The sequence below is a fragment of the Paroedura picta genome, chromosome 2, assembly GCF_049243985.1.
Source record: "Paroedura picta isolate Pp20150507F chromosome 2, Ppicta_v3.0, whole genome shotgun sequence".
Lineage (NCBI taxonomy): Eukaryota > Metazoa > Chordata > Lepidosauria > Squamata > Gekkonidae > Paroedura > Paroedura picta.
Window position 1 is genome coordinate 54,478,966 of NC_135370.1, and position 17,738 is coordinate 54,496,703.

General features: G+C 42.3%; 1 protein-coding gene across 6 annotated transcripts in view; it reads left to right on the forward strand.

Annotated features, from left to right (window-relative positions):
- The window catches only part of LRP1B (LDL receptor related protein 1B), a 1,129,178-nt gene that overhangs the window by 611,833 nt on the left and 499,607 nt on the right, over positions 1-17,738 (forward strand). For all 6 annotated transcript variants that reach the window (XR_013228123.1, XM_077320173.1, XM_077320175.1 and 3 more), the window contains exons 4-5: positions 7,115-7,234; positions 9,201-9,329. Coding sequence is in view for 5 of the 6 variants with exons in the window: in XM_077320173.1 (XP_077176288.1) it covers positions 7,115-7,234; positions 9,201-9,329 (249 nt within the window). In the remaining variant the exon portion in view is untranslated. The remainder of the gene's footprint in view (positions 1-7,114; positions 7,235-9,200; positions 9,330-17,738) is intronic.

Consider the following 17,738-nt stretch of genomic DNA (forward strand, 5'->3'; position numbering starts at 1 on the left):
GGGGTAAAGCAAAGCCTATGAGATGATAGAATGTACAGGTAGGTCCAGATTGGAGAAGCTGGTGTTAAGGTACATTTGTATAGACTATATAAGGGGTTTCTTTTAGCTTGAGTAGAGTACTTTTGTATGTCATTGCTGCTCTTTGTAGCTTCTGCTTTACACACTGTCTCTGAGCTTCATAATTTATAGTTTATTATTATGTCGTTCCCACCAAAGAGGATTTAAAGAGTCGTAAAACTGACAACCTTGAACTGGGAGGGAGAGGGAGAAGAAATATCAATTAGTAAGATGAAACTGTCAAATGCTTTCCATTTTAACCATGGTCAGTCTCACCATCATGGGGAACATGCTTCTAGCTAGTTGCAAAGGTGGGGGAAATGCGTCTGTGCTGTTGTTTGTTGTATCTTTTGGCGGAGGGGCTGAATATGCAGTAAATGTTGAGTTTTCTAAAATCTGTTGCTGAATGCCCAGTTATGCAAATAAGAGGGGAAACATAAGGTCCAATCATGATTGACCCCTGTTAGTGCTTCTGCCTGTGCACTTCTGTCAGGCTAAGTCAGCTGAGTAGGAACAACAGCAAAATGTGAGTGGTAAGCAGATCAGGCCGCAAGTCCCAGATGAGTCCTGACCATGGCAGAATACCTCTGCTGCTAGCTGGGGTATGCTGGTTCACCTTGTTTTCAGGATATTGTTATCATATGGCCACAGTTTTGCTATATATTAATACAAGTAAGAAACCCCACAAGGGTGTTGGATAAACCCATGAATAGTTTGCCTGATGTTGAATATTCTCTGCTGCAAGTATGACTGGAAGTCATACGGTGATGATCTACCAGCTATTCATTTTTTTAAGTCATAAATAGCGTTCTGCTTTTATATTGAATCCATCCGATTACTTTCTGTTGTGGAAAAATTGTTTTAAATGTTCCATCTGTTAACAGTGTTGTGCTTTTAACCGAGCCGATATTTTGGTGTGCATCAAAATTAGGTTCCTGTTGAGGACAATGTAGTGCTTAGAGGCCTTTGCACATTATTCAATTCAATAGCACGTTCTCGTGCATCGGTAAAGAAATTAGGTAATATTCATGTGCAAGTTCAAACTCTGAAATGCATATCAGTTTGTGAACCTGCCTTTTCTGCGGCAACAGTTCTACATGCATAGAAGTTGTTTGAAGTCGTATCGGATACACTCCAGAGACTTTCAATGGATATCTAAGAGCAAAGAGAGGCAAAGCTGAAATCCCTGCATAAATTTCTGTATATATATTTATGCAAAATACGTAGCCAAGATCTGCTGATAGCTAAACACGGAAGCTAAGGAGATTTTTCTGCACACTTGGGAGACTCCCCAGACGTACAGAAAAATCTGAAATGAAAGGGGAGGGGGAAATCCTCCTCAAAAACAATTGTGCTGTCTGCACGTGCACAGGCTAATTATTTTTTTTAATTTATACTCATATTTATTAACTCCAGGACCCAGCCAGCTCATGGCATTTTATAATAAAAATCTTCAAAATCCACTTAAAACATAATACATAACTACAAACCAATACTGGTGACAAAAACAACAACAACAATCTGCAGACCTCCCCTCTCCTTCCCGCTCATATCCTAACACAACAGCCAATATCACCCCAGAGGGGTATCTAATGCCCATGTCCTGCCTATGGGCCTATACATGGAGGACCTGATCTTCCTAGCTCAGCCTCAATCAAATGTTAGAAAGAAGAGCTCCATCTTTCAGGCCCCTAAGCTCTTCTGAGAGTTCATTCCACCAGGCTGAGGCCAGGACTGAAAAGGCCCAGGCCCTGGTTGAGGGCAGACATGCCTCCCGGGGACCAGGGACAACCAGCAGATTCATACCCACAGAGCGAAAAGCCCTGCAAGAAGAATAAGGAGACAACTGGCCCCTCAGATATGTGGATCCCAGACCACAAATGGCCTTGAAGGTAAGAACCAAAACCTTGAACCTGATCCAGAGTCCAGTCGGTAGACAGTGGAGCTGCCTCAGCATAGGCTGGACATGGGCAATCCAAGATTACCTTGAGATTACCTAGCAGATGCATTTTGTACTAGGGTTGGGCGCTTTGGCACCCAAAGCGGCTGGGCTTTCCCGGCTCAGTGAGTGCGGCACTGCGGGAGAGGGGAGGCGCGGGCGTCAGCATGCCAGTGGTTGCACACATGTAGGTGCAGAGCTCCACACCTCCCTTCCCCACCCCCACCATTGCCTCCCTTCCCGCCCCAAGCAAACTATAGATATCTGAAGACAACCCTAAACAGAATCAAGCTTGTAGTGCTTCTGTGGTAGAAGAAATTCATAAAAGGTGAATTAAATTATCCTGGAAAAAATCCTTTTTCATCCTCGCGGAGTGGGCATGGGGTGGGGAGATGTTAAAAATTAGATTATTAATTGTTGCTAAACCTACAAAGCAGTAAAAAAAATGATTGCCAATTTAGCACTATGTTTTCCTTTTTATTAAAAACAAACCTGGGAACATGTAGATTTGCGAACCCAGTGAAAGGTTGCCTTAAATCAATAATAAATTGTTGTGAGAGGTGGTTCACTGAGCGAGAATAAAACTGAGAACTAACTGGCAAATAATATGGCTAGATCTTTTAATTAGGAGCACAGATTAGTGAAAGTCAGAGATTCCTGATGGGTTCTACTGAAGAAGTGCACAGAGCATATAAAATAATTTGCAGAATTAAACTAGAAAACTACAGCAAATCCACTGCTTATGCACTCTAAATGGAAAATTCCACAGCTGTACAGCTTGAGTATAACAGCATAAATAGAGCCCTGCTGGATTAGACCAGGTCTAGAAGAACTGGTTTTTATACCTCACTTTTTCACTACCTGAAGGGGTCTCAAAGCAGTTTACAATTGCCTTCCATTCCTCTCCCTACAACAGACACCCTGGGAGGTAGATGGGGCTGAGAGCTCTAACAAAACTGTTCTATCAGAACCTCACATTGTATCTGTTGAGGGGAGAGGAAGGATAGGTGGTTGTACTGGTCACAAAACTACTGAAGTGTGTGGAGGCAGGAACATACATACAAGATCCAATTTTCCTTCTTTAACTAATCCCTATCCTTGGAGCTATTCTCCTCATAGAAAGACTAGCGGTTCCACTTCCGTATTTCAAAATCCTCCTTCATCCTTATCTTCTCTCCTTCTCTTTCTACTTGCTACCTTTCTTCCTAATTGGCACTCTGAAGTGCCACTCCTTCAGGTCAAGAACAGTATTCCATTTAAACCTCCTTATCTAAGTTCTCAGACCAGGAATAATAAACAGCTGTCTTTCATGGTGTCAGGGACCTGTGTATCTAAGGGACCGCTTGTCTAAATATGTCCCCCAGAGATTTATTTTTATGCATACTTTAAAAAAATGTTGAAATATTTTGATGTTTGTCATCCTAGAAATCCTATTTGAGTGGAAAGCAGCATAGAAATGCTTTAAGTAAATAAATAAATGGTACTTGCTCATTGTCTCTAGCAACTGGCATACATTTGGGTACTACTTCTGAGCCTGAAGGTCCCATGGATCTGCCTTGGCCAACTTCCATTGCAGAAACTGTTCCCCAATAATTACTTTCATCTGTTTCTTTTGAAGTTGTGGCCATCACTATGCCTTGTGGCACTACATTCTATGTTAACTATAATTATGTTGGTTTTCCGATCGCCAGTCAATTTCATTGCATGACCTTGATTTTTCCTGTTTTGTGAGATGAAGTAGTTTACTCTCATCTTGTATAGCTTGCCTAACTCTGTCTTTGTTATTGGCCAGTGTTAGTTGTGAGAGATCAACGTTCAACTGCTCTCAAGAGAACTTTTCTTTCTCTCATGCTTGTTAGCAGCCCTTATCTTCTAAGCCTAGGATGTTTTTCCCCCAACACTGGATTCAGGTGCAAGACGGCCTGGCTCAGCCTAGTGTTTGGGTGAGCTTGATTAATGATTTATAGATTGTTAGCCAACATTTAGAGTATAAGATGCTTAGTTTAAGCTACCATGTGGTCTCGGATTTTGATGAGCACACTGTGTGTGCTCAAGATCCACCTGGCAGTATCATAGCCTGCATATTCTGTAAGTCTGATGCTTTATTTAAAAAATTTTCTTGTAAGCAAAACTGGGCTGATTCTGCACTTACTTCCCTCCTCCCCCCCCCCCCCCCGTTGTTGATCGTGCTGAATTCAGATAGATTTGAACCCAAGTCTTTCTCCTTCCTCCCTCACCCCCAAATTCAAACAGAAAGCCTTCTGTACTTGATTGGGCAAGCTCAGAGCAGGGAGGGGAGTGGTGTTCACAAACTAAACCTCCTTTGCTGAATTGGCAAGGGGTTGGGTCGGGTGAAATCCAGCCAGCACGGGTACTTTATTTCTTCTCTTTTGACTTCTGAGCCAGCAGCAGCCTGTCAGAGAATGAGGCAAATTTCTGCTGAGAGAAGTGTGAGCTTCTGGAGTGCAGTCCTTTTAAAACAGGGAGAGAAGGCTTGCAACTGGGAACCAGGAAGTCTTTGAACAGACGCCCTGGTCAATCAGGAAAGACTGTTTGGCTACATCAGTGTTGCAGGCATAGATAAGTAAGTTAATTCGCAAAAAGCAGAAATCTACACTTATACTGGTGGTATTTTTTCAGATATCGAGCTTATACAGAGCTCTTCCACCACTAGGTCTATGGTTGAGGTTGCTGCAGCAAGGAATATCTATATGGCTCCTCTTCCAGGACAGAGCGGTGTGATTGTTGGTTTGCGGGTTCCATCTGTGCCCCTCTTCCCCACCCCCCTATGAGATTTTTATTAGGGGAATGATAATGATGCAAGTTAGTTTTTTCTGCCATACCTCCTTTTTTGTTATTGTGATTAGTTGGATCTGTGTTATGTTTTTATGTTTGGGGGTTTTAATGGGGTTTTTACTGGGATTTTATTTAGACTATTGTAACCTGCCATGAGCCATTTGGGAGTGGCGGGTAATAAATTGAAATGATGACGATGATGATGATGATGATGATGATGATGATGATGATATCCACCCCTGGATATAGCAGGGAAAAGGTAGGATCACTGTGGATCAATCATACATGTTGCAGATGGAAAATTTAAAGTGCCCAAAATCAAAATGGAAATCTAATTCAGTGTATTTATTCAGGCTGAGAATAAAAAGTCCTGTGTAGACTGGACCCTGGATCGTGCATATCATTTCCTCAGGATTTCTTCAAATCTAGAACGCATCATAGAATTCTTGAACTGTTCTAAATTTCTATTTAGAAGAAATATGCTAAGGTGTGGGTGTTCAGAACCCTCCTGATAATTTTAATCACTAGAGAAACTTTACAGCCCTTGAGTCAGAATTCTGTAACTTTGCTTCCACTCCGACTTTGGGCAAAATTCTGGTGAAAACTTTGTGAAAAGTTGGGTTGGCCAAGAATGAGAAACAAACTATCGATGCTGCAAAAGTCTGTAAAATATTCCCAATACAGTAATATAAGAAGTCCGTCAGTTGAAGATCCCATTTAAATAGTTAATTTGGCAGACCGCTACAGTGGATAATGTATATTATCATAATATCTATGATCATCAAAAAGAAATTATTTTAAAGAGCATGAAACATGTACGTTAAGAATTTAATAAATAGACTCCAGTCAATAGGAACAGTATGTCTAAGTGCTGCCCATTATACCTGTTATGAAATGTAACAACACCAGTGTAGGATTAGTAGCAACAATCTAAAATGGCATTCTAAGACCTAACTGGTGATTCTTTATTTCTAGGAAAATAGCCACCCACTAATAGTGATTAGGGTTTAAGCTAGGTTTCAAGCAGAGTTATAAAAGAAACACTGTTAAACCGCAATAACCGGATTTCCTCCCCCACAAATAAGCCTGATTTCTTTATGCCATTGACCAACCTGAATCTTTCCTTCTTCCAGCCATTCTAAGCTTATTTTACAATCCACCTGCAGAAGTTAGATATGTTTGAATTTTGTAAAATATCAAGGGATTATGGAAGGATCAAATTCCTTAAACAGCAGTCTTCCAGCTCATTTCTTCTTTTGCTTCAGCAACAACAACAAAAAAACTGTCAGAACATATTAGAAGACCCTTCACTGGAAACTAAAATCGTTTTGACACTCTATCCACTTTAGTTGGGATAGACTGGTGTTGTGGGAATCAGATTTAGGATGAGCAAGAACTAATGAATGCACTGATTGTTTTTACCATATTACTTGTGTGTGTTCCACAAGCGTTCAACATGGAAATTCTGTTGGGTACAGATAGTTATGCTTTCCATTGATTCATCAGCATGTTTTCTGTGTAGAATGAAGAAAACCATGGCTGCTGTTATCTATTATTGCATACCAATAGCAGATATGTTACTTTTACAAACATGAGTTTTAGCTCTGTCCATTGCAGGTATACCCAATGAGCTCTAACAGAGGCCTCTTTTTTCTCATTTTCTGTGCAAGAGTTACATGGAGGCATTATGATAATCCATCATGGGGAATATGTGCCTTCCGTATCTCCCTTTACCCACTAAAGAAAATCGGCTTTGGTTCAATCTACTTCCCACCAGCCCACTCCTGGGAAGTAGATGGAAATCACTAGATTTGGAAGGTTCAATGCCATTTTCGGATTACACTGTATGTCTTGATTTGGCTTTAAGCTTTTCTAGATATAAAGTTACCATGTTGAAATGAATGTGACAACTTCATGCAGTTTGGACTGTAGAGTAGGGAGCATGCATTTGTTTTGATGCATCTTCACAAAAGATGCGGAAAGAAATACATAATGCTCCAGGGATATAGAACATGTCTAGTAGGGTAGACAAGTCTGACTATCCAACAGCCAGTGGGACTAAGATCAACTTGCTATGGCATATCTAGCAGGTGGGACGGATTTCAGATTTCTGCTTAATAATGTGGGACACGGTATTGATCTAGTAGCTTGTATAAATTTATCTCAAAACCGAGTAAGGAAGTGTGAACAGACAAGATTGTGAACACTAGTCTCTGTAGGTACCTTTTATTCAGTGTCATAATTTCCTGGAGTTAGTTTTTGTGGTAGGTAAGAAATGAGAAAGGAAGACTCCTCTGCTAACATTTTGCTATCTCTTTTCAGAATTGTCACCAGAATGCAAACTAAGGCAATGCCAGTTCAGATGTGCTATATTCAAGAACGGAACTGCATGCTACTGTAAAGATGGATATCATGTTGGAACCGATGGAAAAACCTGCCAAGGTAAACTTATCGGACAACTGTTGCATATTAAAATGCTGATCTCAAGACTGATTCCACCCAGAACTTTGCCATTGGGATTTAATTTTGGGAAACCTAATGAAGATATTTTATTGGTTTTTGAAATAGACGTTAACAGGTTTTTACTTTATGATAGGAGCTCTTGGTGACGGGATAGGACTGAGCACTGATAAGTGAGAACTAGCCATGGTCAGTGATAATTGGCTCTAGGAAAGGACAAGTGGGAAAGCTAAAATCCTGTAGTGGCCTTACAAGGCTATATAATGTAAGATAGCTAAATAGTGAACAGAATATGTGGTGTGGAATCAGTGATTTCATTGCCGATGAAATTTACCCAGATCTTTTGTGAAGAAGTCAGAGGAATTAAATACTATTTGCACTTTGCCATAATTATAGGTCTAAATGGTAAGTAATTAAAGGTTGAGAGTGATGTGTCCCGAGAGCTTTAAGACCTTGGAAATGCATTCTAGTGCAGCCATAAAAGTTTAGGAAGGAGCTGGAAGGTCACCCTGCCTTGGGGTTTTGTATAAGACATGAAGATCTGTGCATCAACTTCTCTATTTCTGATGAATGTCTGTATTTCAGAGTACAATGTGACAAAAACATAACAACAGAGGAAACTCAGTAAGGACAAATCGAATGACTTATACAAATTAATTTATACCGCAAAGGAAGTCAGAAATTGCCAATTTAATGGGCAATCTAATGGGAAGAAAAGGAGAAAGGAGAAAAATGCATCTTAATTCCTGGAGTCCACCCTTAAACCATGAGTTCCCAGGGCTAGGGTGCACAATATAGAGATATGTGTAAATAAATACATCTTTATTCTTATGGCCCATCCTTCCAGTGTAGCAAAGGGCAGGTGACAATATCGTTAATAACGATCAGATAAAATCATACCAATTTATCATTGCAGTACTCCTAAGTAGTTTAAGCACCAGTGGGGAGGTGGAGTTTTCAGAGTTCTTTGAGTAGGTCTTCCCTCACTTTCCAGCAGTAAGACCAGCACTTCTTGATAGTCTTTCAGGCCTCTGACTGTAGGCCTGGTGGACCAGCTCTGTCTTGTAGGCCCTGCAAAACTGGCTAAATTCCCATTAGCTCCTGATCTCTTTTGGCAAAGTATGTAGTTTATTAGAAGTGATTCTAAAATATTAGTTTATCAAGGTGTGTTAATAGGCAACGTAGTTCTCTAAAATCAGATAGCACAGGAAATAATAAATGCTTCCTTAACTGCCTAATACAATAGATATTATATCAGATGGTGCAACCCTATTTCATGCAAATGTAGGCCTCAGTTAAAGCATCTTTCTATGTTGCTGCAGCAGTTTGTGGGTGTAGGCCAGCTCTTCTCAAATTTTAACAATGAGAAATCCCTGAAACATTTGTAAGCCTTTGAGAAGGGGCATGCCTAGAAGGGGCATGACCATGTAGAATATGGTTGGGAAGCATAGCTGTGTACATGCCCACTCAGGGCCCTTCCCCTCCAGACCCATCATGGGCCATTTTGGGAAGAGTGGGTCACCATGACCATATATCATATCACCAGAAATTCCTGTCAAAAATTCCTGTCAAAAATTCCTGTCAAAAATTCCATACTTTGTCCCTGAAGATGTTAAGAGGCTTGTGGGCTGCATGAGCCTGATTAGTAATAACAGTTAGACATCGTACACTTTAACTGTTGAGAGGACAAATTAGGGTTGCTTTGCCTGACACATGGTTAAGGGGAAGCATACTTCCTGACTCAAATGAGGTAACAGACTTTGTATTCTCTGAGCAGGTCTTAAAGCAGCTCTTTCAGGTAATGTCCCCAGGCTGATATTAGCTGCACTGTTCATGCATTATAATTTAAGACTAATAAAGGCATCTTTGTTCAGGTGCATGGTTTTATTTGTTCTTTTTCTTGTTCTGTAACTTTCTTATAATTAAACAATTACACTGTTTCCTTCAGATTTAAATGAATGTAAACTATATGGAATCTGTAGCCAAACCTGTGAAAATACAGATGGATCATACACCTGTAGTTGTGTGGAAGGCTATCTTCTTCAGCCAGACAAAAAGTCTTGCAATGTTAAAAAAGGTAAGCAGAGACAGTTTGTGATATACACTGGCTTTCTCAGTTCTTTTGGATTTCTAATTTTTTCCTCTGTAGATGAAATGCATTGTTTTAGTAAATGTGATAGATTCCACAGAGGTGGAGGATCTGGCTTTCTGCAATTCTGATGTATAGCTGGAAAGCCATATAGAACCTCCCAAGATGTCACAGGCACCCTGCAAATAACAGGCTAATAGTCTTCCCTTGAACTGTGCTATAGAGTGAAAGGTTAGTTTCATTTTGGTGTATACTATTTTTTATGTGAAACATCTATTGACACACTCCCTACAACGGACATGTCGACAGACATGACGTCCGTTATCCTGCCTTAGGGAGCACACCAGTGGATGGCCCGCAGCAGTGATGGTGGCACCAGAACAGTAAGGCCTAGCACTGAGGTACGTTCATTGCTTTGGTCTTTCAAGGCCTCTCCCACCATCTGAGGAGCAGGAACAGCCACAGAAAACTTGCAGGGCCAGCAATAGCAAGCGTGCCTCAGTGCTGGGGTTCACTTTGCTGGCGCCTCCTCCACTAGGTTTCCGAGGCCACTCCCATGCTCCATAGACTTGGAGTAGCCTCGGATATTGGCAGAGCTGGCAGTGGCAAGTGTGCCTCAGTGCAGGCCCCAGCTGCCGAGGCTACACCAGCCACCAAGCCATGGAGCTATATGTGCAAGTTGGGGAAAGGAGTGGGGGGAGGAGAGAGTGGACAGGGAATTCTTGCCTCTTATGTAGATGAGAATTCTTGTTGGATGATTTTTAAAAAGATTAAGTTATGTGACTGAACGATTCCACTCGACTAAGATTAATGAAGCTGTCAGCTTTCTCCTTCACTTAAATCTCATGTAATGTTTTCCTCCAGTAGAGACAACTGTTTAGAATAATGTAAGATCACCTTAAATGAAATTATCAGGAGGTAATTATTCCCTTTGGGTGTTAGACTGGAGACTCTACCTTGCTCCTTTCAGCATCTCAGGAGGGTAGATTTCATGATATTAATAAAATGCATTATTAGATAATCAATGCATATTTTCATTAACCATAATAAACTAATCATTTAAGGGAATTAGCATATTTGTTTTAATGAAATCAAATTGAAGATAGTATTTCCCTAGTCAGTAGTACATTGATTCTGAAGCCTCTTTTTGTTTTCTCTGCAATCTGTTCACCATCAGCATGGATAATGATCCAATATGATTTATTTTCAAATTGACCCCCTCAAATTTACTAGTTTTAGTGGCTTGCCAAAAGTAGGGATGGGCATAAATGGACTCCCAAATTTCAGCTGGCTTGTGCTTAATGAAGTAAGGTTCATAACCCATAAACAAGCACAAAATTTCATCAACTTTGAAGCTGTGTACTGTGTTTTGTGAATGGATACATATATAGGCAGACTGTCTCTGCTCAGTAAATATATTTACTCAGTAAGTATATTTACCAATCTTAAAATCAAGGGAGGCAGAAATTTCTCTGAAATGCAAGCAAAAGATGATTAATGTCAAACCACAGAATCTCTGTAGTATAAACCTAGTACGAACAGTCAGTATACAGAATGCTTGGCCGAATCCTGTAGCACAGTGTCAATGCATGTTGTTGTTGTTGTTGTTGTTGTTGTTATTTGGATTTTTATCCCATCACTCTATGAAGACTCATGGCGGGTTACATGAAGACATAATTAAAACCCTATTAAAATAAATCATAATACCATTTAAACCCATAACAACCCATAAAATAGCAGCATAATCCCCAATCCTTCCCCAATTTTCAGTCAAACCACCACAGGTATAGGGATCACAGTGGAATACTGCTGGCCAGAGGAGGTGTCCCAGTTGTCAGTGCAACCCAGCCTCAACCAAATACCTGGCAGAAGAGTTTCATTATACAGGGCCTTTGGAACTGAGACAGGCCCATCAGGGCCCTCAGCTCTTCTGGGAGCTCATTCCACCAGATTGGGGCCAGGACCAAAAAAGCCTTAGCCTGGGTCGAGGTCTGGCGTGCTTCTCTGAGGCCAGGGACCACAAGTAGATTCACACCCTCAGAGCAAGGGGTCTAGTGCGTGGAGGGCACTAGCAAGCAAGTTGTCTTTCAGGTAAGCAGGGCCCAATCAACGGAGCAAGGTCAGTTGGTCATAACATAGCCATTGTTACTCTCTGTAGAGTATATTGTGCTGTTGGCCTGACTTTCCTTTGCCTAGGCCAAAGTGGGTACTAAGAGTGACTTAATTGTAGAGGCACAAGGGTGCCATTCCAGTACAGCAATGAGATCTGTTGCCATTGGTAGCAGTTGAGATCCAGTAAATCCAATAATCCTAATCAACCTTGGACGGTAGGTAGAGTTAGCTGGAGATCCCCAGTGAGCTTTTTGTGTCTATTTAGCATTTTGGAGGACCATTCTACTTGTTCAAAAAACTCATAATTGAAACCAATTTGTTTGACATCTAAAGGTTCATGAGATTCCATGGTTCACAATCTAGGCATGCCACAAACTACAAACTGGATTTTCCTAGGTTGGTGCTGAGCCATAGACAAAAGAAATATCAATTATACTTTTGGCTACAACAGTGGTCCCCAACCTTTTTATCACCGGGGACCACTCAATGCCGGGGACCACTCATCGGGGATCACTCACCGGGGACCACTCAACGCCTTTTACTGAGGCCCGGTGGGGAGGTAGTTTACTCCTCTACTCTCAACCACTGCCCTAACGCTCTCTGATCACTATGGTAATGTTTAAACATCCCTTCAAAATAAGATACAGACACGCCACAACAATGAAGTGTGTTGTAAAGGGCTTGGGGGGATGAAGTAAAGAGCCGGGGGGGGGGAGAAGGCATCCTTCGGGGCCCACCTCCAATTAGTCGAAGGACCACATGTGGTCCGCGACCCACAGGTTGGGGATCGCTAGGCTACAACACAAAGAACTCTTGAAACAAACCAATAAAGAAACTTTTTATGCCAAGAAGAGGACATCAGAAGGAGGTGGTGGACTCTTTTGGATAGACTTTATATTACCACAGAAATTTGTTGTATTGTATATTATACACTGAAATGAATGTAGCATCAGAGCATTGTCTGCTAGCAATGCAGCAGAGTATGATTAAAGGTATTGATAATATTTAGAAATAAGACTTTTGTATTTATTCATTCATTTATTTATTTATTTATTTATTATATTTCTATTTTTGTGTTAGGCTCAGGGCGGTTTACATTAAACATATAAATAATACATGGAACAGTCTTCATTAATACTCATATATAATAATAATAATAACAGTGGTTGTAACAGAAAACAGTATAGTGAACAGTATAACAATAATAATAAAATAACAGTATAACAATGCAACCGTGCAAATGGCACAACAGGTCCAGAGCACTCTGGTGGAGTTCTGGGAGGAAGGGGGGGAGAGCGGGGGCCCTTCGTCCGTTGTTGGTTGTGCCTGGTCTCAACCAAATGCCTGGCGGAAGCGCTCCTTTTTGCAGGCCCTGCGGAACTGTTTAAGCTCTGTCAGGGCCCTGATCTCTTCTGGGAGCTCATTCCACCAGGTGGGGGCCAGGACAGACAATGCTCTGGCCCTTGTCGAGACCATGCGGACTTCTTTAGGGCCAGGGACCATTAGCCGGTTGGTGGCAGAGGAGCGCAGAGCTCTTTTGGGTGCATAGGCAGGGAGGTGGTCCCACAGGTACACTGGGCCCTGACCGCGAATGGCCTTGAAGGTAATTACCAGAACCTTTAGTCTGATCTGGAATTCAACCGGCAGCCACTGCAGTTGGTGGAGACTGGGCCGGATGTGGGACCTCCACGGTGTTGCTGTGAGGATCCGGGCCGCTGCATTTTGGACCAGCTGTAGTTTCCGGGTCAAGGCTAAGGGCAGGCCTGCATAGAGCGAGTTACAGAAGTCCAGTCTAGAGGTGACCGTCACATGGATCACTGTGGCTAGGTGTTCCGGGGCCAGGTAGGGCGCTAGTAGTTTGGCTTGGCGGAGATGGTAGAATGCCAGCCGTGCTACCTTTGTGATCTGGGCTTCTATTGTAAGGGAAGCATCCAGAATCATGCCTAGGTTCCTGGCGGAGTCATCCATAGGGAGCTGTATACCATCCAGGGTAGGCAGGCGCGTTTCCTCGCATGGTCCCTTCCTACCCAGCTACAGGACCTCCGGCTTTGAAGGATTGAGCTTCAGGCGACTCTGCTTCAGCTATCTCGTCACTGCTTCCAGGCAGCTGGCTAAAGCTTCTGGTGGGGGGGAGTGAGGGCGACCATCCATCAGGAGGAAGAGCTGGGTGTCTTCGGCATATTGTTGACAATCCAGCCCAAACCTCCGTACCAGTTGTGCAAGAGGGCGCATAAAGATGTTGAATAGGATAGGAGAGAGGACCGCTCCTTGTGGGACTCAACAAGTAAGTTGTTGGCAGTCTGATGTTTTCTCTCCTATTGCAACCCTCTGTCCACGATCCCGGAGGAAGGAGATCAGCCATTGGAGGGCTGTCTCTCGTATTCCGGCATCGATGAGGCGGCGAGCTAGAAGCTCGTGATTGACTGTATCGAATGCTGCTGAGAGTTCTAGTAATATCAGCAGTGCCGACCCGCCTCGGTCCAACTGGCGACGGAGGTCATCCGTTAGGGCGACTAGCGCTGTCTCTACCCCATGGCCAGGCCGGAAGCCTGACTGGGATGGGTCTAGGACCGAAGCTTCTTCCAGGTACTCTGTTAGTTGGTTTGCGACAGCCCTTTCTATCATCTTCCCCAGAAACGCTAAATGCGAGACGGGTCGATAATTGTTGGGCTCTCGCAGGTCCAAGGATGTTTTTTTCAGCAGTGGGCGTACCAGAGCCTCTTTCAGTCCCTCCGGGAATTCTCCCGTTGTGAGAGAGAGATTGATTATCTCCGGAGGGGGCCCTTTATCCTTATGTCAGCTGTTCTTAAGAGCCAGGATGGGCAAGGGTCTAGTGGGCATGTGGTTAGCCTCGCTGTTGCTAGTATCTGGTCCACTTCGGTCAGCGTGAGTCGTCTGAAGTTTTCTCCAAAGACGACCAAGGGGCTGTTACCCAAATTGCTGAACACGTGTCCTAAAACACGTATCCTTGAGCTTGTGGGGAATATTAGCCCAAAATGCTGCGAGAGGGGGGTAACTTAGCATTATTGGATCTATGTATACGAGGTAGATTAAACCCATGAAAGGACTCAAGATGGACTAGTTAATATGTTCAAAAAATAACAGTCTTTATTAAAGTAAGAAAAATAATAAAAAGCATAAAATACACTAACACACTAACATACAGTCGGATAGAGAAAGTAATAGAGTGGGGAAAAGAGGTTCAGTATAGTTACCTTCCGTCGAGTAGAGAGGCAAGAGAGCAGTGACACGTCCTACGTGAAGGGAGATTTCCAAGGGTCCCAAGGTGGAAAAACTCAAAGTGACGGTCTCGGGCCACTAGTTTTATGGGGTCCCAAAGGGGAGGGGACCTAGGACTGGGGCGTAGGCCGTGTGTGTGTGGACATGAGGGGTGCACGTGGGTGTACGTGTGGTATGCAGGTGTTGGGATCTTCCAAGGGTCACTGCATATCCTTGCCAGACCGGAAATGTGTGTTAATGGCTCTAGACAAAGAGTTAATGGGCTTAAGCCGGATGGCTACTGTGTATCTGTAAGGGTTTGAGGAAGAGATTCTCCTGGCAGATAGGCTTAAGGTAAGAGACAAAGAGATATGCCCAGGGTCCCTGGGGCATCCTGGCTAGAACCAAATCACTTTATCAGTAGTACAATTGGGGGGGGGGGGTTGAGAGTAGGGCATGGAGGCACCTGGATTTCCAAACCAGTAGCTGAGAACAAGCCTGGGCTTGTCCTGTTTCCTAAGATGGAGTCTGCTCTGACATTGCCCTGCCAGAGTGACTTGGTCTGTCCTGTGTCTAGCTTGCTCCCAAGTCTAGACTGTTGCGCTGCGCTGTTGGTTAAGGAGTACAGTGTGCCAAGGCATAAGGCAGGGATCCTGCCATGCGTAACAGGGCCTCTAGTTCACTTTCTGTAAGGTTGGAGGTAGGTCATGGCGGAGTGTCGAGATTTTATCTGCAAAGTGACTCGCAAATGCCTCACAGCTGATATCCAATTTTCTAGTGTTTTGTTGCCCTTCAGCCAGGACAGTGAGAGACCGAACTACCATAAACAATTGAGCCGGGCGTGAGTCTGCAGATGCAATGGTAGCCGAGTAAAAATTGCGTTTTACTGACTTCACCGCCATCTCATAGGCCTTCATCTGCATTCTATAAGATGTTCTCGAGGCTTCGTCACGAGTCTTCCTCCAAACTCGCTCTAGCCGTCTCAGTTCCCATTTCTTATTGCGAAGCTCCTCGGTGTACCAGGGGGCCCGCTTGAGACGGGGCCGGAGAGGGCGTCGGGGAGCTATCTCATCAATGGCAGTCAGCAGTCTGTCATGCCAGTCGCTGACCAGGCTATTGAGAGAAGTGCCAGGAGGCATTGGATCCCGCAGATTGGATCCATAAGTCTCCGTGGGCAAGGTAAAATTTGCTCGGCACCCAACTGAGGTGGGAGTGGTAGCCATAGCATAGCCTTCAGGGCATAGTGGTCTCACCATGGCACGGCAGTTGCCGTGACCAGATCCACATTCAGGCCTACGCCAAAAATAAAATCCAGGGTGTGACCTGCTTGGTGGGTGGGGCCAACAACATAGATTAGATTGCAATATGAAGATTTCATATTGATGTGCAGAGTGCAGCAATGGATTTTAAATAAAAAATAATATAATGAAAAAATGATGCATACATCTATTTTAATCTTTCCTGGCTTCCTCTACTGAGAAAAGTTATTTTCATGGGACTGAATAGGTGTCACTGCTGATACAATAACATAAAATATTCACAAATGGCAATTAACTACAAATAATCACTAATTGTCTAGCTTTACTTTAACCCAGTGTTTTTAATGAGGGAATTATAAAAGAAAAAAGTCAGTCATATTAGAGATGCTGAGGTCACATATAAAATACTCAGTTACCAAGTCTTCCCTATAAGACCAGATATTTTATCCAATAGACTTTAAATATAATAATAAGTAGAGCATTCATTTTTGAGAAAGGGAAACTCTTCAATGGTCACAAGCACGAGTACTTGATTTAAGCCATTTTCAGTGCCATCTTAAGTCACATTAAATAGAGTTGAACAGGACTCTGAGAAGACCTGCTTTAGTATTGCTTTCTTTGTTTAGCAGAAAGTGGACCCCTAACAAAGAAATGCCCAGAGGGCTTAAAGGGCCTGGGACAGCAACAGTCTTGGGAACTAGGCTATCACCCCCTGCAAAGAGTAAAAAAACAGAAACAAATTTGACCTGTTCATTGCTTTATTCAATCATTTAAGGTTTAAATTAGCATTTATTCCATTTCACACACCAGGAACTAGATATAATAATTATTTTATTGAGTGGGTAGCAGCTTTCATTATATCACAATGATGTTTTGGGTTTCAATATCATCACCTGCTCTAGTTGCAGGATTAAGATTTATAAATATATTTTTAAAGTTTTCTGAAAATAAAAATAGGTATGATATTTATTTTTGTTGGCCATTCATGAATGCATAACAGAACACTGCATTTTAAGAAAAACAAAAAACCCTCCTTTCATATTAGTCTTTTGTGTTCTGGAAAAAAAATCATTTTTATACATGCATTTTTTTAGGATTCTATTTTTGTACATTATCTTTTTTAGAACAATGGTGAAGGACAGTGTCTTTTTTTAGAAGAATGGTGGAGTACATTATCTTTTTTAGAAGGAAGATGAATTGGCCTTTATCTTGATGGACATTATTTGGGTGTATACTGTCATGATGGACCCCAGGAAGCCATCACCAAACCAAGCTTCACCTCCAGTTTGCTTTGGTAGCACTGCAGGAGCTGTTCACATTGTATTTAATGATTGCCAATGTAGGCTTACAAGTTGCCACTTCCTGGTTCTTTGTTTTTGACAGAGTAATTAATACAGCAACTGTACACAACCTGATTAGAGAGTAGATAAATGTATTTAGGAATTAACAACATGCTCAGTAAAAAAGAGATATACAATAAGGTTCCTAACTATATCTTTAGAGGAGAGGAGAGTGAATGTGGCATATATGAGAGAAAGGAGGAAATTGCCCTGAAAGTCGCAATCTGGAGACAGAGAAGGAATGACACTTAACAGGAGAGAAGATGCTGAGCTCAGTATCCTAACTAATTGTTTTATTGCTGCTCCCTGCAGTATCTTCTCATCTTCTTTGATTACAAGACATTGCCTTTTCCAACATTTGTAGCATTCTAGATCACCTTTGGTTCTACAACATCAAAACAAAACAACATATTCACCAAAATTTTAAATAATTTATTTTATTGATGTGGAACACATCTTCTGGCATG